We start from the raw sequence: 26,082 nt of genomic DNA, 5'->3' as shown, positions 1-26,082 counted from the left end.
TTGACATACTAAATTCCCTAGCAAATATGCTAACTCATGGGAAACATAAATTATTTATGACATATTACTTTTCTCATAAAGCTATTTATTCTACAAAATTTATGGGAATTATACTTATTTTACCCATAAGAAATTACAATTACCTTACATCAATAAAAGCCCATGTACATTACTGTAAGGTTGAATTTAATCAACCATCTTGTTGGTTTTATTTCATGCCAAATTTGCTTGTAATTTAACAATTAGTAACCACATGTTTAAGTGGGAATCATGTAAGGGTAGTGTGTGAGAGAGTGTGAAGAAATGCTCAAGACTGTACAGTGAAGTAGGGACTCAAAGCTGGATTTTGCGGGTGGCTTGTGGCTTGCATGCCGCTAGAAGATGCACATGAGTGAAGCACGTAGAGAAGCTGAACCGGCATGCCACCTATAGCACTACAGGACAAAAAGTTCAGACTAGCCATTCAGTTAGCTCGCAGCTTAGACTTGCGACTCAGTCAAGTCGTGAGGCCAAGTCGCCAATCCACTCTGTTATGGAAAAACTGACTCTTCACATTCCTTTCTCACTCCAGTATAAATATCCCTTATACCCACGAAATATTGAAAGCTTCCAGAGAGAATTTTAATAGAGAAACTCTAGAGAAAAATAAGATTGACTCATCCACAATCTTCACATAGAGACTCTTCAAATTCCTTAACTCTCACCCTCTCCATTGTTACATCCTTAAGAGGTTCTTTAACCAAATTCTTTTCTTACCATACCCATATCTATGAGAAGGCTATTTGGTGCTTTGGAAAGCAGTTCGAAATGAACCAATTCATATTGGTTGATGCTATGGGTTATAGCGAAATCCGATAAGTTAAAGAAGAAATAGGTTCGGTATAAACTCGTTGGAGTAGGAGTTTAGAGGGCCTAGGTACACTGGGTAGATTAGGCTTGGAGGCTCTTCTGCTGTTCATGTATCCCAACTACATTCTTTAGTGGATTATTCACCGCTTAGAGGGCGGTGGAGAGGTTTTACGCTGAGAGCTTCGGTTTCCTCTTCGATAACACATCGTTGTGTTGTCCTTGTGTTTGCATCTCTCTTCCCTTAATCTTTGCCGTTTAATTTCTGCTGTGGATGTGTTTTTATTTGGTTTAGATTGTTTATCAATTTTGTTATATGCTTATGTTCATATTCTGCACATTAATTGTTTGATAATTTGGAAATTAGGGGTCTAAACATTCATAGTGTTTTATACACATATTGAACATTCAGTTACAAACCCATGACAAAACTACTTACTTTGTAGGGACATGCAAGCCCAAGAGCTTAATGACAAGGCTCAACCAAAATAGTCTAGCCCATATGCCAAATCTCAGCAATTGAAACTCATGTGAGTAACTAAAATGGTTAGGTCAGTTACAATTTAATTTCAGCACAACTAGACTGATAGTTGGGACCCATTACAATCACTTTTAGCTTGTCAAATTAGGTCAGAGGGGGACACTTGTTAAGTTGAGATTAAACCCTTCCTTGGCAAGTTGATTTCTAATTATTTTGACAAGACATAAAGGCTGGGCTGATGTGTGAAGGCTGAAGTCAGCCATTCTCTCACTCTCTCTTCTCCAACAAATTCGGTCAAAAAGCTAAGGGAAGCCATAACTAGACCTTAGAAGCTTCTAGAATTTCTACTAAATGGCTCTTTACCTTACTGAAAATATGTATTATTTGGTTCATGAACCAAATACATGAATCCTAATGGGAAAACTTAGGGAAATGTGGTTTAAAGGGTACCAAAGAGATCTCTAGTAGAGTTTCTAACAAGGAGCACCAAGATTGACACCTAGCTTGGGATGACACAATCTACCCTAGGAACTCTGATACTTGCAAGAGATAACCAATATCACTAGCCCTAATACATGCTCTAATCTTATTGGCTGAGGACAATCTAGCATTTAATGCTTAGTCAAAACCTCTAGATGATATTACTTAAAACAACAAATACTTCTTAAAGTTGAACATACCATTCTTGGTCAAATCCTAGGATGAATCTTCTGAAGATTTATTGCTAATTATGATAGATTTTAGTTTAGATTCTTTGTTAAATACCCCCTTAAACTCAGCTATAAATAAAGGCCTTCATCAACACACCAAGACACATCACAAGAGAATGACTAATCTCTCATAACTTCTCTACTTACTCTCTTGCTCTAATTATCATTTTAGCTCTTTAATGAAGTTTTGAGGTTCTAAGTTCTAAGTTCTTAGTTCTCAAGTTGGTAATTGAGCTCTTCAGTTCTTAGCTCAAAAATACCCTTCACACTACTACTCATAAATACTTATCCATCCTCCAATAGAAAATCCTAGCAATATAGCTAAATAGTCTCTCACTACTCATTCATGCTACCAAAATGACTTCTACTACTTACTACACATACAACTATTATGAGCATACCTTTGGCATAAAAGTGACCTTGCTGCACTAGTAGGAATCTCTTTCTCCCTTCATCTCATACTAAGCTTTCTCCATCATTTGTCATAATGGATTTCATAGTATTTTTCTATTGTTTTACAATTGAAGGCTATAATGTATTTGTGACTAAAATTTTCCCCTCATGTTATTATATGGAAGACCCTCTCTCAATGGGCCCCTCCAATAATAATTTAGGAGATGTAGACACTCTGCTCAATTTATGAAATCACTAATAGCTAGAGGTTTATATAGTTATGTTTTATTTTACTGCTAGAAGCATAGCCCAAGGGCTAACGATAAAACTTTTGAGAGATTCCATTTTTTATACTTTTCGCCTAGGTTAGTCCTAGCAAGGATTATGGAAAGGCCCGAAACATTTCCTATAACAAACAAATTAGCACAAATCAAAATGCCCACTACAACGAAGAAACATCACAGCAGTAAAATATTCCAACAATAAAATTTTCTAGGAGTAAAATAAAATAAAATTGAATAAACTTTCAGCCATTAGTGATTTCATCAATTAAGCAGAGTTTCTACATCTCCAAAGTCATTTTCTGAGGGTCCCATTGAGAGAGAGTTCTCCATTATAATAACATGAGGGAAAAATTCTGTAGTCACAAATACATTAGAGCTTTCAATTGTAAAGCAATAGACAAATACTATGGGATCCATTATAACAAATGAGAGAGAGAGAGAGAGAGAGAGAGAGAGAGAGAGAGAGATTTCAATTAGCGTAGCAAGATCACTTTTATGCTAGGGCAGGCTCATAATAATTGCATATGTAGTGAGTAGTGGGGTTATTTTGGTAGTATGAATGAGAAGTGAGAGAGTATTTAGCTATGCTGCTGGGATTTTCTGTTGGAAGATAGATAAGTATTTATGAGTAGTAGTGTGATGGGTATTTATGAGCTAAGAGCTGAAGGGCTTAATTACTAACTTTAGAACTAAGAACTCATAAGTTTAGAACCTTATTAAAGAGTTGAGAAGATAATTAGAGTAAAAGAGTAAGTAGAGAAGTTATGAGAGATTAGTCACGCTCTTTTGGTGTGTTGATGAGGGACTTTATTTATAGCTGAGTTTAAGGGAGTATTTAGCAAAGAATCTCAGTTAAAATCTTCAAAAAATCCATCTTAAGATTTGGCCAAGAATGGTATGTCTAACATTAAAAAGTATTTGCTATTTCAGATAATATTAGCTAAAGGTTCTGACTTAGCATTAAATGCTGGATTGTCCTTAACTAATGTGACTAGAGCATGTATTATGGCTAGTGATCTTGGTCATCTATTGCTAGTATCAGAGTTCCTAGGGCAGATTGTGTCACCCCAAGCCAAGTGTCAATCTTGGAGCCCCTTGTTGGAAATTCTGCAAGAGATCTCCTTGGTACCATCCAAACCATATTTCCCTAAGTTTCCCTATTAGGGTTCTTGTGCTTGGTTCATGAACCAAATAATACATATTTTTAGTAAGGCAATAAGTTGTTTAGTGGTAGTTCTAGAAACTTCTAATGTCTAGTTATAGCTTCCTTTAGCCTCTTGATCGAATTTGTTGGAGAAGAGAGAGATGGTGGCTAACTTCAACCTTCATGCATTAGCATAACCATTATGTCTTGTCAAAATGATTAGCAATCAGCTTGCCAAGGAAGGGTTTGATCTCAGCTTGACAAGTGTCCCCCTCTAATCTGAGTTGACAAGTTGAAAGTGATTGTAGTGGGTCTTAGCTGTTAGTTTAGTTATGCTAAAACTGAATTGTAATTGGCCTAACCATTTTAGTCACCCACATGAGTTTCAGTTGTTGAGATTTTGCACACGGGCTGGATTATTTTGGTTGGGCCTTGTTATTGAGCTCTTGGGCTTGCATGTCCTTACAAAATAAGTAGTCGTGCCATGAGTTTGTAATATACATGGGCTTTAATTGATGTAATGCAATTGCAATTTCTTATGGGTAAAATAAGTATAGTTTCCATAAATTTTGTAGAATAAATATGTTGTAAATAATTTATGTTTCCCATGAGTTTGCATATTTGCTAGGGAATTTAATATGTCAAAATATGTTGTGCCAAAGATTATTAACTTTGGGCTTTGAGCATAATATAATATTTTTGCCAAATAATATTTGGGCTTTGATAGAATAATTGTTTGCCCAAAAATTAATAGTTTTGGGTTTTTGATGAAATGTTGCCAAAGTAGTATTGTGTTTTTTTGTAAAATGTTGCCAAAATAATATTTGGGGCTTTTGATAATATTTTGGGATTTTATAAAATATTGCCATGTGCAGACATGGGCTTCGATAAATATTGCCAGGTGTTTCTTTTGGGCTTTGTAAGGTGTCGTGTACCAATAGGTTTTGTAAAGGGTGTTGTGTAGCAACAAGCTTTGTAAAGCATGCCGTGTTACAATGAGGCTTTGTAATGGGTGCCGTGTAGCAACGAGCTTTGTAAAGGATGCTGTGTAGCAACAGGCTTTGTAATGGGTGTCGTGTAGTAACAAATTTTGTAAAGGTGCCGTATGGCAATGAGTTTTGTAATGAGTGTCATGTTGTTGTAATAAAATTGTTGGGCTTTTTGGGTTTTGCCCATAGGATAAATGAGTATGGTCATTCATAGAGATGGTATAATTTTGTGGCCCAATCTTGGTAATGATATGTGTCATGTTGTTGTAATAAATTTGTTGGGATTTTTGGGTTTTGCCCATAAGAGAAATGAGTATGGTTTTTCATATTGATGGTATAATTTTGTGGCCCAATCTTGGTAATGATATGAGAAATATTTGTGTGGGCCTAATTTTGGTAATTATATGGGAAGTATTTGTTTGGGCCCAATTTTGGTAATAGTATGGGAAATATTTGTGAGAGTCCAAAATAATTTTTGGAGTTTATATGAGTATTTTTTGGTGAGTGGGCAAATGAAATTGAGACATGTGGCATGTGAGAAAAATTGTACCTCAACAGCCCCACCCAATTACCACACATTTGTGAGAATATCTAATATAAAATTCCAATAATAACATTAATTTAGAGTAAAAAATTCCCAAATTACTTTTCCATTCATCAATTTCACTTAATAATAATGTATTCGAAATCACCCTCCCCTCCCTCTTCTCATTTCATTCCCCTATATTCTTTGTTTGCCATGGATTTTACGTGGATCGTTTAGTTTAATTATTTGAGCAGAAAATGATCTCTGTCTATTAGACCACGATATCCTATAAACAACACAGAGATACAACGATTCATAGTTTTATTTTATTTTATTTTCTCATATAGGTGAATATATATATATATATATATATATTTTTTTTTTGATACATTGATAGTTAGAGGGTGGGGCAATTTAAATCTAAGTGTCTCAGAAATATTAGGAGTTTCCAACTAATAGAGTTATAACTTATAAGGTTCTTGGCCATATAGGTAGCTTTGGTGAGATGAAAGGTCTACAAAGTACATCCATGCATTTCATAATTTATTTATTTATTTATTTGGTGAGAATGAAGCTACAATTTCCATTAAAAAGGAGGCCTATCAGCTTGAATTCAATTATAGCATTGAGGTGTGGTGGATCTTCCATTCACACTGAAAAACTTCTGATATTTTTAGCATATCTAACCTAATAAACCCGAAGGATTCTACAACCCAATATATATATATATATATATATATATATATATATATAGTCCCACTCATATGCAACCCAATCATGCCTCGAAATCATACAATCTCCTTGACATGTTTTAGTAATTCATATAAAATTGCAAAAAATATTACAATGAAAATCAAATATTTAAAAAAGTGTAGAAATTCAACTTGTTATATTTGTGCAATCCAAGATAAACATGTTATGCTGAAAATGCCATTTACAATTTAAAGTGATTGACCTTTTATTTAGTACCCAAAGGTAATTAATCTTTGTTCCACTACCTTCTCGGCCTAATTGTGTTAATATATATATATATATAAAATTCTTTAAGTCCAAAATTTTGAAAGAAAAGTGAAAGAAATAATTTTTATTTTTTTTTAAGATTTAGGAAAAAAATTGATTTTGTACCAATCACTCTTCTATCGGTATTGAAATTCGAAGTGGGGCAATAAAAATGGATTCGAATCTATTACAATAATTATTACACCATGCAAAAGTAAAATAATAACTGAGATTGAAGGATAAAAAGTCACTTTTAATCTTAGCCCGTTAATTAGAAAATTTTTTAACTTTTTTTTTTCACCTTTCTATGTCTTACATTTAAAAAATCCATAATAATTGCATAGGATCTAAATCCAATAAAAATGATATATATATATATATATATGTTAATAATTATAATAAAGAGGAGAAATTTGAATATTAAATGTTTTGAAATGATCAGAAAGTATTAACTAGTTGAAATACAAGACTTTTAATATAGTTTAAATCTCTTTGCCAGCATGAATATGTTCAAATAAGATTTGACATTGGATAGTGAGTAAAATAAATTCAATGATTCTCACAAAAAATTAAATTATCAAATAAATTTCCATTATTGAGATACATTAAATTATGAGCATAATGATGTGTGTGTGCACACACGAATGTGTAATATAAAATTAGAGACAACGTAATAGATCAAAAGAATCCATTTGACTTTAAGGAATACAAATTGTAAAATTAACAAAAGTTAAAATTGCTCATATAGGTGCCACATAGAAGAGAAAATGATTGATTTCCCATCAAAGTGAAAAAAGGGAAGAAAAAAAAAATTTTTAATTGCTATTTTTTTTTTTTGAAAATACTAAGTATTTTTTAATACATATACGGGGAGAAAGGAAAAGGGTTTTTTTAAAGAAATTTACAATGGTGTATATCAAAAATTAAATTGCTTAATCAAGATTAAAGTGACTATTTGAACATGGAAAATCAGGATTTATAGGCTTTGTGAGGCATTCAAAAACCATTAAGCAAGTCATTTTTATATGTAAAAAGCCCTTGAAATGCTTTACTCCAAGAAAATTCAAAACAAGAAATATTACTTCGAATCGAGGATGAGTAGAGACCACCCTGCTAATTAAGGATTTAAACAGCTCGCAATTGAGGAAGAACTTCCTAATCAGTAATAGATTATTATTAGTACTAGTATTATTATTGTTGTTGTTGTTGTTTATTGTTATTAGTATTTTTGTAAATATTTTCATCTTCTTCTTACCAAATTTTTTTTCTTGAGATTACTGGAATCTATGAATTGAATAATTTATATATCCTTAAAGTTGGAAACTATATAGTAAAATAATTAAGTTAATGTCTTATAAATTTTATGTTTTTTATAAATTTTTTTTTAGAAAGTTTCAACCTATGTCGCCCACTCCTAATAATAACTCTTTATCATCAGACCAAAATATCAATCGGTTTTTGATGTAGGCGGGGAGTGAACCTTAGATCTCTTATTTAACCATTAGAGATTTTACTAGTTGAGTTAATTAGAATCACGCAATGTTTTTAATACTTAGATAGAAGAACTTGCCTTTGATGAATTAATGCTCTTGTTAGATATAAGCCCACCCCCCCAAAAAAAAAAAAAATCAAGAGGTTGGTTAATAAAAAATCAAGGGGTTAAGTATATGTATTAACAAAAATAAACTTAGAAGAAAGAGGGAAAAAAGGTTATATACTTGTTTTCTTTATAATTTGAATGAAAATGAAAATAAAATAAAATTGTACAGCAAATTTGGTTTCGATTTTGTAATTTCGAGTTAGGAATTATGTTTCAATCAAAAAATAAATAAAGAGTAAGGCTTTATGTTGACTTGTTCTCTTTCGTAAGGATGAAATATGAAATGGTAAATGTTTCTAATTGGTAGCTAATACTGTAACATTTGAGAAGTTCCCTATTAACTTCTTTGAGACTAGATTCTCAAAGAAAAAAAAAAAAACTTCTTTGAGACTACAAGTCTATTTTTTTGCTAAAATTTTAGACTACAAGTCTATAGCATATCAGAAAGACACCTTTTATTATTATTGTTATTATTTTTAGCTTATCATCTTTGTTTCTTAGATTTTAAGTCTACATTCAGTAAGATGATTTAGAAAGTAGTACATGTTGTCAGGGTCTACTTTTTATGAATTATTATGATTTCAATATAATTAGTTAGCTTAAATGATGGTAAAGATAAGAACATGATTAATTCCAATTACTAAAACCTTAGCCAAGAAGCTAAGAATTTTGTGCTTCAGTAACATCGCTTAATTCTTCTAACTGTAAATAGTTTAGACTTGAATGTTTCTTTGTCACTTTTTATAACTAAAAAAACAAACAAACAAACAAACTTGACTAGGAAAAATTCCTAAAAACACGTTTTGTAATCTTCCCTATTGTTCAGCTGTATTGAATAATATTGCAATACAGATCAACACAGAAAATGCGATTAATGTTTTAATTTAATGATAAATAGTGATCTTCATGGGGTGGTAAGAATCTATTTTATCATATCTAAAAAATACAATAGCAGAATTTTTAGGAGTCTTGTGTTCAAAACTTTGTGTAGAAACATTATAGGCGATTGGTCAAAATTGTTGATCTGTATGTTGACTTAATTGAGGCCTCAAATATCTGATTTGAAATATATATATATATATATATATTTTTTTTTTTTTTGAGATGATGATTTGAAATATATTTAATTTAACAAAATTGACTATTTGTATATATTTTAAAAGTCTTTGACCATATGTAACTAACTCAATTTTCTTGAATTCGAGCCTCATCTATCACCACTATCAATTATATTATTAGTTTGCAATCATATGCATCACACCATATATTTGGATGGCCCAAATATGAGATTTTAGGGTATTTTATAGGCAAGTAGTAATTTCAATCGCTTATAAATTTATTCTCTCTTCCATTCAACTTTTTACTAAAATATTAATTTCTCACTTAAACTCAATTACCACTTGAAATTCTCACTTCTTCACATGTAATTTACCAATTTATTATTGAATTAAGTCCTTCTATAGTCACAACAAAAATTCATCACAATTTCACAATACTTTCAAATTTGACTACCACCTCATACATGATGCCTTAAAATAAAAAATTGAAATTGCTGATTGTTCCCAGTCCAGGTGGTGAGGTTGTATGCAAATTGAAGGATGTTTCGAAATTTTTGTGAATTTTTGTTGTGATCCTAATTTTGTTGTATTTGATTAATTCATTTATTTTTTAGGAACATTTAAATTATTTATAATATTTAAATACTCCAACATTTAAAATATCAAAAAATTTATTTTAAAAAAGAAAAAGAAGAAGAAGATTGAATCACTGTCCAAATTTGCCTACCACCATACAAACAATCCTCTTAAAAAAATATATTAAAATTATATTTTTTTTTTTTTGTGTGTTCATAATTTTATTGTATTTAATTAATTCATTTAATTTTTTTTAGGAACATTCTCGAACATTATGTATCAACAAATTTATTTTAAAAAAAGAAAAAAAAAAAAAAACCATCAATGTCCAAATTTGCCTTACATTCTATCTTTCATCTAAAAAAAAAAAAAAATTGCCTTACAATCTAAGACTGGACAGCATGGCGAGCCAAGTGTCACACTCTGACAACCTCTGCAACTAACGGTCCTTTTTCACCAACATTCCCGGCAAGCAACAACAATGGTCCACCATCAACCTCAAGTGCCCCATCCACAAAATACCCATTTTTTTCATTTCTCTTCATTCTTTTCTTAGTCATTGTTGTTTTTCATTCTCATTGTCGTTTTCTTCATAACCAAGCTGCTTAGGAGGAAAACCTTTTCCTCCTACCCATTGTAGTCCCTTCCGGTAATCCCCCTCTTCCTCTTTTCTCCTCCATTTCTTTGTGTTTGTGTATCTGGGATGTTAATGTTATTGCTTTTTTTTTTTTTTTTTTTTTTTTTTTTTGGGTTTCAAAGTTTTTGGTATTAACATAATGGGATGCAACCATGTTGTACACTTTTGGGGTTTGTTTTATCTGTGTCTTTTGTGTGAGCCAATGGGGTTGCTTCGTTTGGTATTTTGTGTAAAATGTTTGTTTTCTTGATTGCATATGAAAATATGTTGTATTTACTTTGGGTGTGATTTATTTTTGACATTGTGTCATTTGCATGAGGCTGGGCCTTGATGTGATGACAAGTGCCTTCCATCCAAAGCAACATGTTGTGGGTTCGAATCTCGGAATCTCCAAAAAATTGAGGATAAGGTTGCCTACCACTGCCTTTCCCAAACCACATAGAGGTGGGAGTTTTGTGCATTGGGTATGACGTTTTGTGTCATTTGCAATGATAAAGGTTATGGGAGGGGAGATCAATAGGGGGAGGTGTTTGATTTGGCTTTCAGAATTTAGTGTTAGGGATGAGCGGATTGAACAAATGGAGGCATGGCATGAATGTGTATGGGAAATGGGTTTAATTTGGACTGGATTTTGTGGAACCTGAAATTCATGATTTATTGGTTGTGGAGTTTGGGTGTTTGGAATTTAGAGAGAATTTCAAATATGTTGGTACAACAATGCAAATAGATTTGGATTTGGGGCCTCTGCTACCAGGAGAGGTGAACTAATAATAATGGTTCTTCTTGAATAATTTCTCATTTTTGAATGGCATTTTCTCTGTTGGAGAGATTTTCAAAGAAGTTGACACCAACACGCATATGCTAAAAAAGGAGGAATTTCATTTATCAATATTGGTTCCCAGAAAATTATATGGAAAACAGAAATTTCATTAAATAATTTAGAGTTCAAAGTTATGATTTCAGCTTGCAGTATATCTAAATGCAGCTCCTGCTCTCTGTCTAGTAGAAGGTCTGCTTGTGGGTAATGATTTGCTTATTTGGGATTTGTCTCCTCATTACTATGCCTGTATTGTGCTCTCAATCCTAAAGAAAGTGTGTTGTTTATACATCTTTCTTCTAAGTGGTCATCTGGCTTTGTCAATTTAATTTTAGGATCCTTTTGTTACATGACAAGTCCTGATTGCTTTATGTTTATCTGTATTCAATTTTCTTCTTAGTGTTTTTGCTCTTAAAAGAATATGGTAGAAGAAGGAGAAATTTGAAAATGGATTTATCTTTTTATGCAAAAATTTCCCTTTCTTTCTTCTTTCCTAGAACTAAATAAGGGTCAAGGTAATTTAATGAACGTTCATGAATTTGGAGCTGGTATGAGCTTCCACATCCGTGGAAATTTGGAGGTACTTAACAACCTAATGGCAGAATTACACATTCTATCCAACCTTTTTAATGTTGTTAAAAGTTATCTTAGAGCATTTTTTGGTGGTCCATTGATAGCAAATAATTTTAAGGGCCACTTACAAATAACTACCTAATGGGAAGCTTCAGACTTATGTTAGTAATTATTAACCTGTATTTTTAGAGGTGTGGATTTGAAGGAATTATGGTTTATTTTTTATTTTTTATTTATTTTCTTGCACATATGTCTTTCACCTTCGTTTATGTAATGCACACATACAAACACATATTATACATTTTGTTAATACTTTGTGCATTACTGCACACTGAATTGCTCTTGTTTTCATTGTCATATGTTTTAGGAAAAATTCCATAGTATTGCTATGATGGCTGTCAGCTTCAAATATTGGGATGATTGCATTGACCCTTCCGACATGGAAGCAATGTGGAATATTCCTGAAGTAAGCAATGAATGGTTAGATGCTGGAGAGTCTAGAGACCAGAAAGTTCACCTATCACGTGATCCAGACGGACAACCTTTTTTGACACAGATCGAGATGAAGGTTAACCAAATTTCTTTCTTTTATGGAGAAAATCATAGTAACTGTTAGTCATCTTTTAAAGTAACATATGTTCTATAATTATATTATTCTTACTTTTGGATTTGACTTGGTTCAAAATTATATTTTGGTTTTCTGAAAGCTTAATTTCATCTTGAAATGATAACCCTCCAATATTTCAGGAAAAAAAGGTCATGCGATAAGTTTAAGTTGATATTTCTTGATCTTCATTGTGATATGTTTAGATGCAACATTAATATTTGTTATCTAATTTTAATTTGTTATGATATTTTTCTAGGCTGTGGCTGAGATTATTACCTCCAGGCATTTCAATTCACAGATAGATCTGGTACATCTTCTTTTCAAAAATGTCACCCTACTCAAAGAGTTACTTCTGTTTAAATGCTAAATCATCAGTTGGACTTGAATATATATCTGAATGTGTGTGTGTGTGCGCGTGTGTGCATGTGCATTTAAATGTTTAAAATCATTGTTTGGATCTTTAAATTGGCATCTATTCTCATTTGTTCAAAAGAAAAGTGCAGTGTTTTACAGAAAACACCGTGGGAGATGGTTTCAGGATTATAGAAACTAAACAGATTATGAAGCCATAAATAATGGTCAACTGATTAAGCAGGGGAACTTTTTGTCTAAAAGCTTAGTATTTGCTGCAAACTATTCATAGTGTGGATTTAATGTCTGCAAATGATCTCTCTTCTTTTCAGTTTCTACTTTCCTGCCCTTAAGATTGGTTGATGCATTACTAAAGTGCTTTAATGGTATTCATTTGTGATATGTGTTTGGCCTTAGGATGAATGGTTGATTGGTTGGTATCTGTTATCACTTGCATCATAATATTTTTGACAGTTTAATAGTTGGGGGAGGGGGAATTTGGAACTTAAAAATCTCTATTGGAAACTTTAGGAAGTGTTAGTTAAACTACAAGATTCTTGGCACCATTTGCATCATTATGAAAATGAATTACTACCAAATGCACCTATATTTTCTTAGATTTTTGTAGATGATCAGAAAACAGGATTATATTCTTCTTTTATGTTCTTTCGATATCTTGTCATCACTTAAGTTGTGACAAGTGAACTTTTACTAAACTTGTTTATGTCCTATTGGGCTTCCCTTGTTTTCAGTCTCTTATTTTTCATTTGTTTACTTATTTCTGTTAGCTTTATAATTATAATTCACCTTTGGCCAATATCAATGACAATTTACTTTTGTCACATATCTAAGTCTATGCGATATATCCATGTATAGTCTCTTTTTCTTCTCTCACGGTCATTTCCATAACCTATTCTTATTTTGTCCCTCTTGACTAAGCATATGTATAAATATATCATCTTCGAAGTTCTTGACATCTGATTGGGGAAAAATAGCTGTCTTTAACAAATTTATGTTAGGTAATTACTCATCTTAAAATGCCTTTGCTATCACCATGGCGAAGATCGAACAGTGCTAGTCTAGCATACTTCCAGGAATTATGATGAAACTATGTTTTTAAAGTTCTAAGTTAACTGCTCTCCTGGCTTGGCTTGTGGATCAAAGTTCTCTGCATTCCTTTTGTTCCATTATCACTGGTCACCTACTTGTGTGTAATTATCCATAATTTTGTTTTGGGAGGTTTGAAGTTGACAGAATTAGCAACATGAATCAACTTTATTTCTAAAGCCTTTGCCTTTTAGAATCTATGTCATGGCTGTCTTAGTGAAGAAGAATCAAATTTGAGAATGATTTATGGTATCTTTATTGAATGCTTCATCAAAGACCTGCTTAAGTAAGAGAATGTTGATGGAGAATATAATTTTGATGGTTTAGTCCCGTAAAGAAGATACAAATGACTAATAAAATACTCATCATTACCAGACATTGGTGATCAAATTTTCATCCTCAAATTGAAATGAAAATAAGGATTCTAATACTTGAACTTTGCGAAATTTGAGGTTGGAGCCAATCTAATGCATCTTTCACATAAAGCAAATATAAATGAGAGTGCAAACATGTATTCAGCAGAAGTGCATTTGGGCCTCTTCCTGGTCCTTTTGGAAGTAATTTTTGGCTAAGTTTATTGAAAGCAAAGCATAGACACATGCTTGCACACACACGTGTAGCTGGTAAGATTCTATGTTAGTTGGAGTTAGGTATTCGTACCTTCCTACAATATGCATGCCTAACACCTGTGCATGCCCATGTCATATGTGGCTAACACAGGTTGTTCATAACTTTGAGCTGATTATGTGACAAAAGTGAGAATGTATGTTCCAGTTAAAGCACCAATCAGCTTGACCACACTTGGGCCCAATGATGTCCATCTAGTCTTCCAAGGAACTTTTCTTTGACTTCCTTTTTTACAGAAACATATAATTCAAATTGAATCATTGACTTCTATTGTAATGTTAGTAATGACTCTAATTTTCTGATATATATACTATAGTTGAGAACAATGAAAGAATCTTGAGTACATAAGTTTGTGCTCCTTTTCACTTAATGCCATATTTCTAACCATGATTATCAAGGCTTATTTTGGATTTCCTCTTAAATGTCATTAGTGAGAAGTGGAAAAGCTTAAACACTATGTAATTCAAAAGCAGGCAGTGCAATTCAAAAACTTAAAAATTTGCTTTTGATTCCATCTATGGCTTTGAAGTAGAGTGTAACTTTTGCGTGAATTGACAAATGAAGCAATTTTTTTTTTCAAAATTACCGAGTAAGTGTTAGTTGCAATTCGATTTGAGTTTTCCATGTTTGACTATCCTTTCCTTGTTACAGGACATGATATGTGCTATTGCTGAACTTGAAAGCGACAGACAGCCTCTTGCTGTTCGGTCTGACAAAAAGAATAAGGAGCCTACCATAGGGATCATGCAACTTTCAATAGAATCTGCAAAGTGGCTGTTCAAGTACTAACTGCATGTCCTGATCCTCTTTCAAATGTGTAAAGGTTGACAATATTTGTTTATGCACTTTTAATATTATTTTGGTTGGGTGAAACTGCAACTTGCTTGCAGTGAGTTGGGTTACAGGTCGTATGAAGTGGTAAGGAATCCAGAGCTTCTGTACTGGCCTTTTGTAAGCGTATATCTTGGTGCTGCCTACATGAAATGGCTATCAAATTATGACCAAAAGTAAGTTACCAAATATTGGTCTGGTTGATCCATCTTCCTTTCATGTTTGTGGCTCCTAATATATCCGTTTGTGTGCAAATGACATTTAATAGCAATAGTTGACTTGATTACCATATTGAGTTTCTTGAGTGATAAGATATTAATGCTTCCTATCTGCAGAGAGAGAACTGAAGAGTTCATAATTAGGGCATATAAAGGTGGTACGAAAAAGGCAACTCATAAGTCAACTTTGCCATATTGGAAACGGTATCTTTGTGTCAAAGAAAGTCTTCCATCCAGGTGGTTGTTTGCTCTTCATTATGATGATTTGTATTTATGACAAGCCTATCATTTTGAAAAATATTTAGATCACCGATAAGAGGACCAGTGGAAATATGTTGTGTGCATCACCAGGATGTGGGTATGTGGTATGTTTGATGAATAAGTAATGAAAATTTTCTGGATATGATTGAACATTTCCTATCTTTCCTTTCTCTCAATGAGTGGGTAAAAGCTTTGTTTTGTCTTCATTTATTTATTCATAACACTAATATCTAGTTATTGCGGAAAAAATGTGAGTTAGCATGTGGCATGGTGCTAAGGAATGTCATGCTCAATATTTATAATTGCTACACATGTAACTGCATTACTGCAAAGTAGAATACTTTTATGAAAAATCAGTGTCTTGTAAGATCACTTTAATAAACTCTGAGTTATCTGAAACTGATTGCTTTTTTATCATATCTTTTTTCAGAAAATTTTTTGAAGATGGTCGAGATGTTTCTGCTTCTGCTTCTGCTGCTCCTACACCTCCACCTGGTTCTGCTACTGCTTCACCTCCATATGCTTCTTCCCCTCCACCCAATTCAAAGCCCACAGGTTGTCCTTTATCCAGTTACTTTATTTTTCATGCACGGCTTTTGTATAGTTATCTATGAGCTGAAACTGTCAACATGCATTGTTTGAGTGGTATCATATGAGCTGAAACTGTCAACGTGCATTGTTTGAGTGGTATCAGACATCTCTCCATTCTATGAATACAATACCAAATTACTTCTTTTATAAGGAGTAGACTTTCCTTCCACTTAAAGAAAATCAAAATAGGAATTTGAGGCAATTTTCTTTCAAATTGCTTATTTGATCATGTTATGATCATTGAGTTCTTAACATTTTACTCTATTTTTGTAATTTTTTATATATATATATATATATATATATATATTAAGATGGGTCATAATTCAAAAGAACTACGGAGATGGTGAAGCAAAGTGCTGTCGCTTTTTTCTTATGGTTGGTAATTTACAGAAAAATGAAATGGATCAAGAAACCATGATCTTGTGTTGTACCCCATTCTTATTGGGGAGGAATTGCTGTTTGCGCTAAAGCTCATTGTCTGCCATTCCTTGTCTTGTCATTAGTAACAACATAATCAATATTTTGCAGAGTTCTTAACATTTGAATCTACCTATCACTGTTTAAACCTTATACTTCTATATCAATAAAGTTAGCATTTTTACTTCCTTTGTAATTTTATAAACTTCCCAATTTACTGCTTTTAATGGGAATACATAAAGATAAAAAAGGAGGTTTCTATAATTTTTAGAGTAAAGTAAATCAAGAAGCATTAATACGATGCTAGCTGACTTGTTCTAGTGTGCGTATTTATTATTCTTTGATCAGTGATGCAGTGCAAATAAAGTAAAAGATGCTATTTACAAAACAGAACATGCTAGATGACTGCTAAAGATCAAATTATACTAATACTTCTTTGGTACAAATTATGCTCATACGGATTAGAATTTTTCATTGTAAAAACAAAATTATCTCTGAAATCATAACAAATACAAATGACCTGGATGACCAATGCACCCTTTAAAAAATATTTAGTGTGTTCTAACGTTTAATCATTAATGCTTCTTTAGTTGTCCTTACATTTTTTCAACTTCAAATCATGCAGATTTTGTCATTAACTTCCTAGTCTTGCTAGGATTCCTCTATATTTGGATTTTTTTTTTTTCATTTATACTTTCATTTTTATTTTTGTTACTAAAATGGACAATCTCCTTTGTGTCTCTGATGAGGAAGCAGGTGTATACTCATATTGGGACACCAAAGCTTCTCCAGAAGACATGGAAGAATTGTGGAGCCATCCTGAGGTCCTGAAAGAGTGGACTAAATCGGGAGAGATACGGGGAAAAGTGCGCTTTTCCCATGATAACAAAAAGAGACCCTATCTTTCACGGGTGGAACTAAAGGTAAGAATCCATTAGAGTGAACATTCCTAAAGTTTGTTAATTATTAGGTCAATAATGCATATTTGTTAAGAATTTCTTCATACTTAACCTACCACATTCTGATTTTGTTTGCTAAATTGCTTAATAATTATAAGTAAACACATTTATATTCTACTTTTCATGAAATAGATGGGATGGATTTGATGAATGACTTTATATATAAAGTTCGTAACTGAGTGGGGCATTAAAGTATTGAATTTATCAAAAATATAAAGTTCATTTGATCTTAATATAGTTATTATGTATTGCTAAAACGTGGGAAGTTATACTGATTTGCATTTTAATTTTAATTTTAAGATAAGATGTAGATAATGATAATGGCTCAGTTTAATATCTTAATCATACCCGTAATTCTTATATTGCTGTTCCACAATCAAAACTTATATGAATGTAACATGTCACCCTCAGTGATATTGAAATTTTCTTGCAGGCAGTTGCAGAAATCACTTTGACCAAACACTTCCTCACAAAACATATGAAACCTGTAAGTATGCACTTACTAGAAAAATTCTGTGGATCTTGTAAGAGATGGTGTTATGTGACTTTATAATCACGATCATTGTAGTACCTTTTTTTTTCATTACTATAATTTGTTTATATTTTTGCTTTTCTTAATTGAAAATTCTCCTTGATACATATATATATATATATATATTAGTCTTCACTTATTCTGCCCTATATTCAGAGAATGGCTGTTTCAGATACATGTAAGATACTGCAGCATTTTTTTTTTTTTCTTTTTTTGGTTGAGAAAAGTTTAGAAACAGCTGCATATTTAACATAGATGAGAGTGTCCAGCATGAAAAAGAAAAAGAAAATCCTAATTTGAGGAATGACGCAGTGCCTCACTGTGGTATACAGAGGGAACTTTTATACACGAGATGCAGACACATACCTAACATACTCAAAATGTGTATGACATAATGTAGAAAATTTAGTTTTACCAGTAGTAGTGGTGTTCTTATTGATGAGAGTTCTTGACAATATATTTTAGTTTGAGAGTGTTCCAAAACAAGATTGTAGGGGCAAAAACTCCAATATAGTTTTTTTAATTTTTTTTTTTTTTTGTAATATGCATAAAATGTGCATATGCAGACCATCATGCACACACTCTAGAATGCTGTGTCTAAGTTATTTCCGTGATCTTTTTCTTTCTCTTAATTATTTTAGTTTTAGCCTGTTAGAGATATTTCAAGTCCTTGTGAATTGTGATGTGGGGTGGTGTGTGATGTTTCAATTTGTTCTTGTTACAAACAAGTCTCTTTAGTTTTTCATTACATTGCAACTTATAAGTTAGGTTCATGCCCCCCTCACCTTAAAGGGATTTTTGTTGTTGGCATGTCGGGTCATGGCAGTTTTTTTATTTATTTTATTTTTGAGAATAGGTATGTTACGGTCATGTCTAGCCCTTATCATGTGTGACATTGTGCAATGTAGGTTCATCAAATTGTTGGCTTGTTGCATACCATAAACTATAGAGTTTAAGATAATATGCCAAATAAACATTTTCATTTCTTTTTGGATAATTTAATAATTTGTATTCATGTTTTTCATGAAATTCTTCATTTACTGTAAAATTGAAAATGCACTTTCCCTTTCAAGCTCTCACTTCAAGTTTTCTGTTTGTATATTGTGCAAGCATATAATATTTCCTTATTTCTTATAAATCAAGCATCAATCTTCCCATTCACTGTATCCTGTGGTGATTTTTTAATTGCATTCTACTATATTGCTAGAGTATTTTTTGAAGGATTTTTCTTGACAATGGTAAATCTTGAAGTGTTACTCTATATCGGCAGTAGGATGGGGCAAGAAAAAAAAACTGTAAATTTATACTGTATTAGTTTTCCCCAACCAATGCTGCATGTTGCAAAGTCATCTGTTGGATCTGTGATCTTTCAGGCTTGACCTAGCAGTTTCCAAGTTGAGGTCATTGATTTTTCTGGGTTTCTATGATGTGGAGAACTTTAATATTAATATTCCTTTCTTTAAACAAAATTTGGAGATTCCCTGGAGCTAGGGAACCAAGAACATAATTAAGCTATCTGGCATTTTGGTTTGGTGTATCAGTTTCCTGGATATATATATTTTAAATTTTTATCCCAACTTTTTATGTCTTCCGTACCATTCTTCTGCTTATTGTACATTTTTTTTTTTTTTTGGTAATTCGTTTTTTCCTGAAACTTAACTTTCTGTACAGACATGTCTTTGTGCTCTTGCGGAAGTTGTTAGCCTGCGTTTTGTAAATGGAGTTGGACCACGTACTGGAATAATGGGAATTGACTATTCGACAGCTTTCTGGCTTTACATGTATGTGACATAAACATACTTAGCATCTGATTTACTTTCACCTTTTGGCCAATCTTAACAAGAAATTTGATTACTTTGGCTCCTTTTGGGGGTGTTGGGACATCTTATCAATATGAATTAATTTGATTTTAACCTTGTTTAGCGTCTGTATTGACTAAGTTCATCCATGCAAGTGGAGTGTTTACTAGATTGATATTGACTAATCAATGCAATTAGGCCATGTAATTTGAACCTAGTATGCCTGCATTTCAAATGACTGTCAAAGATAGACTTAAAAAAAAAAAAAAAATCTTGTGATTGTCAGAAGAAACAAAGCCGTTTGTGATATATATATTTTAAACAAATGTCTGCATTTCTTGAACTTCTTCTTGTGTATAGGGAATTGGGCTACAGGGCTTATAGAGTTGATTCAGCTGATGATCTAACCAAGCCGTTCGTGTCTATGTACTTTGGTGCAGCCTATTTGGTTTGGTTATCAGAATATGAAGGGAGGTAAGCCTTCTGACTACAAAAAGTTTCATTTAGCTGTGTGAGATTTGTTGTCTGCAATAATATTTCCTAAGCAACTAGCAACTCATTTCTCATTCAATGGTTGTAAATAGGGAAAGGACTCCACAGTTTGTTGTTCAGGCTTACATTTCAGGGCCAAAGAATGTGAATCTTCAGGAAACAGGTCCACTTTGGCTTAAATTCATGCAAGCATTGGGCAATTATGAGGACATAAAGAAGTATGCATCTTCTCACTTCTAAATTGAAATCAGAGAATTTTCAGTTCTTATGACACATGAATTTTTCTTTTTCTCAGTAGAGATCAAGGGAACTGCTCCATTCTGTAAGAGATGATCATCTGTGGTCTGTCCTTGTACAAAAACCAAACAAGAGTGAACATCATTATAGATGAATGATTGGTTTTATAGAAACAATTTAGTGACATATCTCTCAGCAATTTTATTTCTGCAAAAAGCACAGGGGAAGACAAATAAAGAATCCTCTTTTGATTGGATGGATTTTAGTTCTAATCAATTTATTGGACGCTCTTTGATCCAATTCTTGTAATATAGATTATATATTACTTAAATGTGAAACAGGATTGTCAATGACTTAATGGATCCAGTTTGGATAAAATTTTCCAAAATAGAAAGAATCTAAATAAAGGCACATACTCTGGGATAAGATGCCCTATTCTCAAATATGATGGTTCCAAGTTTTCATATATTGTTTCACACTTTCAAATTCAAGGCCAAGTAATGGAGATGGAGATATTGGAGAATGCCATTGTATCAACTAACAATATTAATGTCTTAGAAATTGATTGGGGTTTTGGACTGATGATAATGAGCACAATTATAAAAAACGGACGCCATAGGTTAAAACTTTATTTAAAATAAAAAAAAAATAAAAAATAACAATATTAATGGCCCACAATAAGTTGTTGGACATGAGACATGTTGTTAGCAAAAAGAATATTTTCAATAGAAATGTATATGATTCAAGTCTTCCATTGTTGTAACTATTGTAACTATCAAAATATCCAAAAAAATAAAAAGTATCAGGCTATGGTATTCATACCTATTTAGAACATACACGTTCAAAATTTGTTGTAATGTTCCTACACACTTTAATATTGTATTTCAAGTCGATTTTGCTCCTTTAATAGAAATCACAGCTTTATTCTCCCCAAAAAAAAAAAAAAAAAAAAACTATTTAACTCTATTTCAAATTTTCAACCTACAAAAAGTGGACTTGTGGTTAAATTAAAATTAAACGCTTACATACTTGGGACCAGTAATACGAAACTATATTAAGCTTCAAATCTCATTTCGACCTAGTCTAGAATATATATTTACACTCGTGCCAGCGAATCCTCTCCTTTTAAGTTTCTCCATCTCTCTCTCTCCAAGTAAAAAGATGCATGTTTGCTAGGTTATTTGACCATGGGCCATTCTTGCAGCAGAAAAAGAAAATTTTCAAGCCTGTACTGAGGCTCAAATTTGATTCAAATAAATGCCACATTTGGAAACATATTTTTATGAATAGTCTTATCTACTTTTAGGCTTATGTTAATGAGTGAGGAATTTATTTTCCGTTTGCCTTTAACTTATTCATTTAGTTTTTAGCTTTTATGTACAACAAAGCATTCAAACAGTCATATTGGTAATAAAAATATTGATTTCAATAATTGTTTGTTGCATATAATAACCAAGTTTTATAGTTATTTTATTTGATAACTCAACTCAACTTTGACAACTATTGTTATTTGTAATTGCGCTAAGAAAATTTTCGTTGTGTTAACATTTGATTTTGTCTTTACTCAATAACTCCCCTGAATACAGAGAAGGGTAGGCTTTTAAACCTTCAAGAACTGTTTTCCTTTGAGATCCTGTGCACTACTTCCATCTAATTCCTACAAATAGAGAAGTTTTGTTCCACTTTCACCAATGCTAGTAGTCAAGTTAATCAGCAAAATAAGCATCTATAGTTAGTCAATTCTAGTTTAGTAGGATGCTTGATACTGTATGAAAAAAAGACTACGAATGTAAGTTTGATGGTAGTTCAAGGTTGTTTTTGTAGAAATTTGAATATCTTGCCAAAATTCATGTTGCTCTACTCTGACATCCAACAAGAAGATATTGAACACTTTCTGGTTTTACTTTGTTTCTCGATTGCTTTACAAGATAACTTTTCACCATCAATTTAAGAAAAAAAGGAATCTAATGCTGCAATATTGCAAGGCAAAGCTCAGAATCATACACAATCCGATTTCAATTCTTATTACATACCAGCTTTAATTAGACATTTCATCATACTTGCCTTATATATCATTTTAAGACAATCTCCATCATGCTACCAAGATATATCTTTCAACCCCAAATGCAAATGTATGTTAAAATTTCTTTATGCCAATCAATTGAACTACTCTGTATGTGACATAATGAAATTAACAGCTAACAGATTCTTATCCTATCTGATATGCCATTTTCCAAAGAAACATTGCTAGACAAAAACGTGTTCACCCAAAAGAGGTTGAAGTCAGAATATTTGAAGCTGCAAAACTGAGTGATCATAGCAGCAGTGCACATATCATGGTACAATGGCATGTATCCCAAAAGAGAGTCTACACCATTATCACGGATCCCACATTCAAAGTAATACTAAAAAGAAGAGGGAAAATTATGCAGAGCAAAGGGCCAAAATATCAGCCACAATTTAATACATGGACTACTAAGAAATAACATTGTCATAAATGACGAAACAAGAAAGTTAATAATTTCAAGATACTAATATTAAGAAGAATTATTGGCATTTTTCCTGGTGAGAGTCTAAGAATTTCTTTGCCAAAAGACAACTAGAATAGACCTGGTCACTAGAAACCTTTACCAACCATAAGCAAAGTTACTAGTAACAATTCGTCTTCCCCATAATAGAAAAGTGAAAAAGTAGAATTTAAGGATGATAATAAACTTCTGTAATAAACTGCAAACTTGTTATAAGAATTGACACAGTGAGCTACAATTTAAAAAAAAAAAAAAAAAAGCTACTCTTTTCTAGATTATAGGTGGTGCTATGCATATGGGTGGGGTATCAACAGAAACTGTAGAGAGCCTAAAGTAGTGGTATGTTCATCATTTGGAGGGACACAACTTAATAGTCAAATAAAGGAAGTGATTGTAGGCTTTGTAGTTCTACTCTAAAAAAATCATACTACCTCCGTTCTAGTTTGTTTGTTCTCTATTCTATTTTGGGATGTCCCAAAATATTGTCATGTTTCTAAAAATAAAAATTATTAGTTTACTAATATTCCTATTATACCGCTACTTTATTTTCAAAACTATTTGAAAAGAAAACTAACTAATATTTAAAAAAATCAATTTAATTGGGGCATCTTTTTAGTTGCCTCATTAAGAATAACTATTTTTAAAAAGCTGATAAATTTATTTAAGGGTAGTTTTGTAAACTTATACATTATTATAAGGCATACAAGACAATAAATGATGTTTTCTTTAAAAGTTTGACTTTTCAAAAAGGACAAATAAATTAGGACGGAGGGAGTATTATATTTTAGGGTAAATTTCACTAACTAGCCTTGAGGTTTGGGGTAATGCCAGGTTCGCAACTTCTCAAAATTAACCAATTTGGTTCCAAGCACAACTTAGGATTTTTTTTTTTTTTTTTCATTTAACCTTATTATTAGAAGAATTTTGTTAGTTGACAAGTTGTGAAAGAAAGTGGAAAACTAGCATCTCGAGTTTTTAAAACTTGAGTTCAATAGCAAATCAAGTTTTAAAAACTCGAGTTCCAGAGTTCTGAGACAGCTGATGTGAATAAAAATTCCACGTGAAATCTAGGTGGAACTCGAGTCTCTAGACTCGAGTTCAAGTCAACCCCAAAAACCTACTTGACTTTAGAAAGAAGAAGCTCCAATCAAGAACCAACCCTACCAATCTCCAGCAAATGTTCAACCCTTCAAAACCCAAAAAGCAACAAGACCCTTTTCAATACAAACCAAGACAACAAAAAGCAAGCAATGCCCTCATAGGCATTAGACCAGCTGAGGTAGTTTTGGTTGAAAAATCAACAAAAAGTCTCAATCTTGTTCATCTCTCTTCCATAGCTTTTTCTTTCAAATCATTCACATCTTTAAGAGTTGTGTGTAATTTATTCAGATCTTTTGCTCGGTGATGGAGGTCATGAACTGTACCATAGATCAACGATTGGGAAGTGCTTGATGGAGACTGGATTTGTGTGTGTCGTGGGTCTTCTTCTTTGTTGTGGATCTTCTTCTTCTTTCCTTCTTTCTTATGGGTTTCTTTCTTTCTTTCTTCTACTTCCTTTCCTTTTTTTTTTTTTTTTTTTTTTTTTTGTTTGAATTTTTTTTTTTAATCTATTTGAAATCGAGTGTAAAAAATTCGAGATTTATGTGGCATAAACCTGTCCAACTTAGCAAACTCAACAAGCAAGAAGCGAGTCTTTAAGCCTCGAGATTTAAATGGAACTCGAGTTTGTAAAACTTGAGATGCTAGTTTCCAATAATCTTTCAAACCTGTATTAACTTACTATATTCTATCCCTTCACAATGTTAGTATGCAAATATCCCCACAACTTAGTCCCTAAATAGCGTTAGTTAGGTAGATATTCTGTGACTCTTTCTTCTCTCTCTCACTCTATCTCAAATCTCTTTTTCCTCTCAAACAACCATAATGACTACCAATACTCAGATGGCAAGACACCTAACCACCAAAGCATAACACACCAAAGGTCCACAATCCACAGACATCGCAATTCATGACACAACCCACAAGTCCGAACTCAAATCACACCCAAAAAAAACCACCACAACCCACAAATCTGCTCGTTGAGACCACAACCATTGCCTCACCACCATCGTTACAAAGCCCACCACCACAAACTAAAACCATAAACCGTAGACCCACGGTCACAGCTACCCAAATCAAACTACTTCAAAAACCCACGGCCAAACCAAACCAATTTCAGCCACCCAAACCACTAAACCCACGTACCACCACCGTTGAAACCAAATCTGTAATTATCGATGCCATGAGATGGCCCCACCACTAGATCAGTGTCATTGTCCCTTGAAGAATGCTTGCCCAAATCTAAGAAGTATCCAAACAAAGGAGAGATTGGGTTTGAATTCTTACCCACAAACCACAATTCACATACATAGAAAATAGACAACACTCAAACAACTCAAGGTTCACAAACCCACCCCAGAAACACCAGAAAATTCAACAAAACCTATCTCTTCTTAAACCCAAATCCATCATCAACGAGACCCATAAACAGAAAACCACCACCACCAATTCAAAAAAAAAAAAAAAAAAAAAATCCAACCGACATAGAAAATACCAAATCAAACCTACTCCAAGCCAAACCTCAAATACAGTAGTGCAGAAACCAAGATTCACTGCCGATCGGTAGCTGTTGGTTTCACCGATTATGTATCGTTGGTTAGAGTGAGAAGAGAGAAGAGAGGTTTGGGTCAGAGAGGAGAAGAGAGACAAGGGAAAGTTAAAAAATTAGGCCCGTTTGATAGAGTTGTTTAACGATTCATTTTCAGTTTTTAAACAATATTATACATTTTCACACATTTTTTTCACTCACACGTATTTAAAAAAAATACAAACAACATTACTCAAACTCCTCTA

At 32.6% G+C, this 26,082-nt stretch overlaps 1 protein-coding gene across 2 annotated transcripts; it reads left to right on the top strand.

Moving 5' to 3' along the window:
• The first annotated feature begins 10,055 nt into the window (after nucleotides 1–10,055).
• LOC115983546 lies at nucleotides 10,056–21,107 on the top strand. Of its 2 annotated transcripts, none has more exons than XM_031106251.1 (13): nucleotides 10,056–10,255; nucleotides 12,001–12,201; nucleotides 12,497–12,547; nucleotides 14,977–15,107; nucleotides 15,216–15,332; nucleotides 15,492–15,611; nucleotides 16,066–16,190; nucleotides 17,400–17,566; nucleotides 18,036–18,089; nucleotides 19,806–19,915; nucleotides 20,294–20,407; nucleotides 20,518–20,643; nucleotides 20,724–21,020. In XM_031106251.1, exons 2-13 carry the CDS (start codon nucleotides 12,022–12,024, stop codon nucleotides 20,749–20,751), a joined length of 1,323 nt encoding a protein of 440 aa, XP_030962111.1. In that variant the 5' UTR covers nucleotides 10,056–10,255; nucleotides 12,001–12,021; the 3' UTR covers nucleotides 20,752–21,020. The 2 variants fall into 2 exon arrangements, with proteins under 2 accessions (XP_030962111.1, XP_030962109.1); XM_031106249.1 differs by having other exon boundaries at nucleotides 10,060–10,255; nucleotides 20,721–21,107.
• The last annotated feature ends 4,975 nt before the right edge of the window (nucleotides 21,108–26,082 follow it).

Source organism: Quercus lobata, chromosome 4 (genome assembly GCF_001633185.2).
Source record: "Quercus lobata isolate SW786 chromosome 4, ValleyOak3.0 Primary Assembly, whole genome shotgun sequence".
Classification (NCBI taxonomy): Eukaryota; Viridiplantae; Streptophyta; class Magnoliopsida; order Fagales; family Fagaceae; genus Quercus; species Quercus lobata.
Note: the sequence above shows the minus strand (reverse complement) of the source record. Positions and strands in the feature narration are given on the sequence as shown.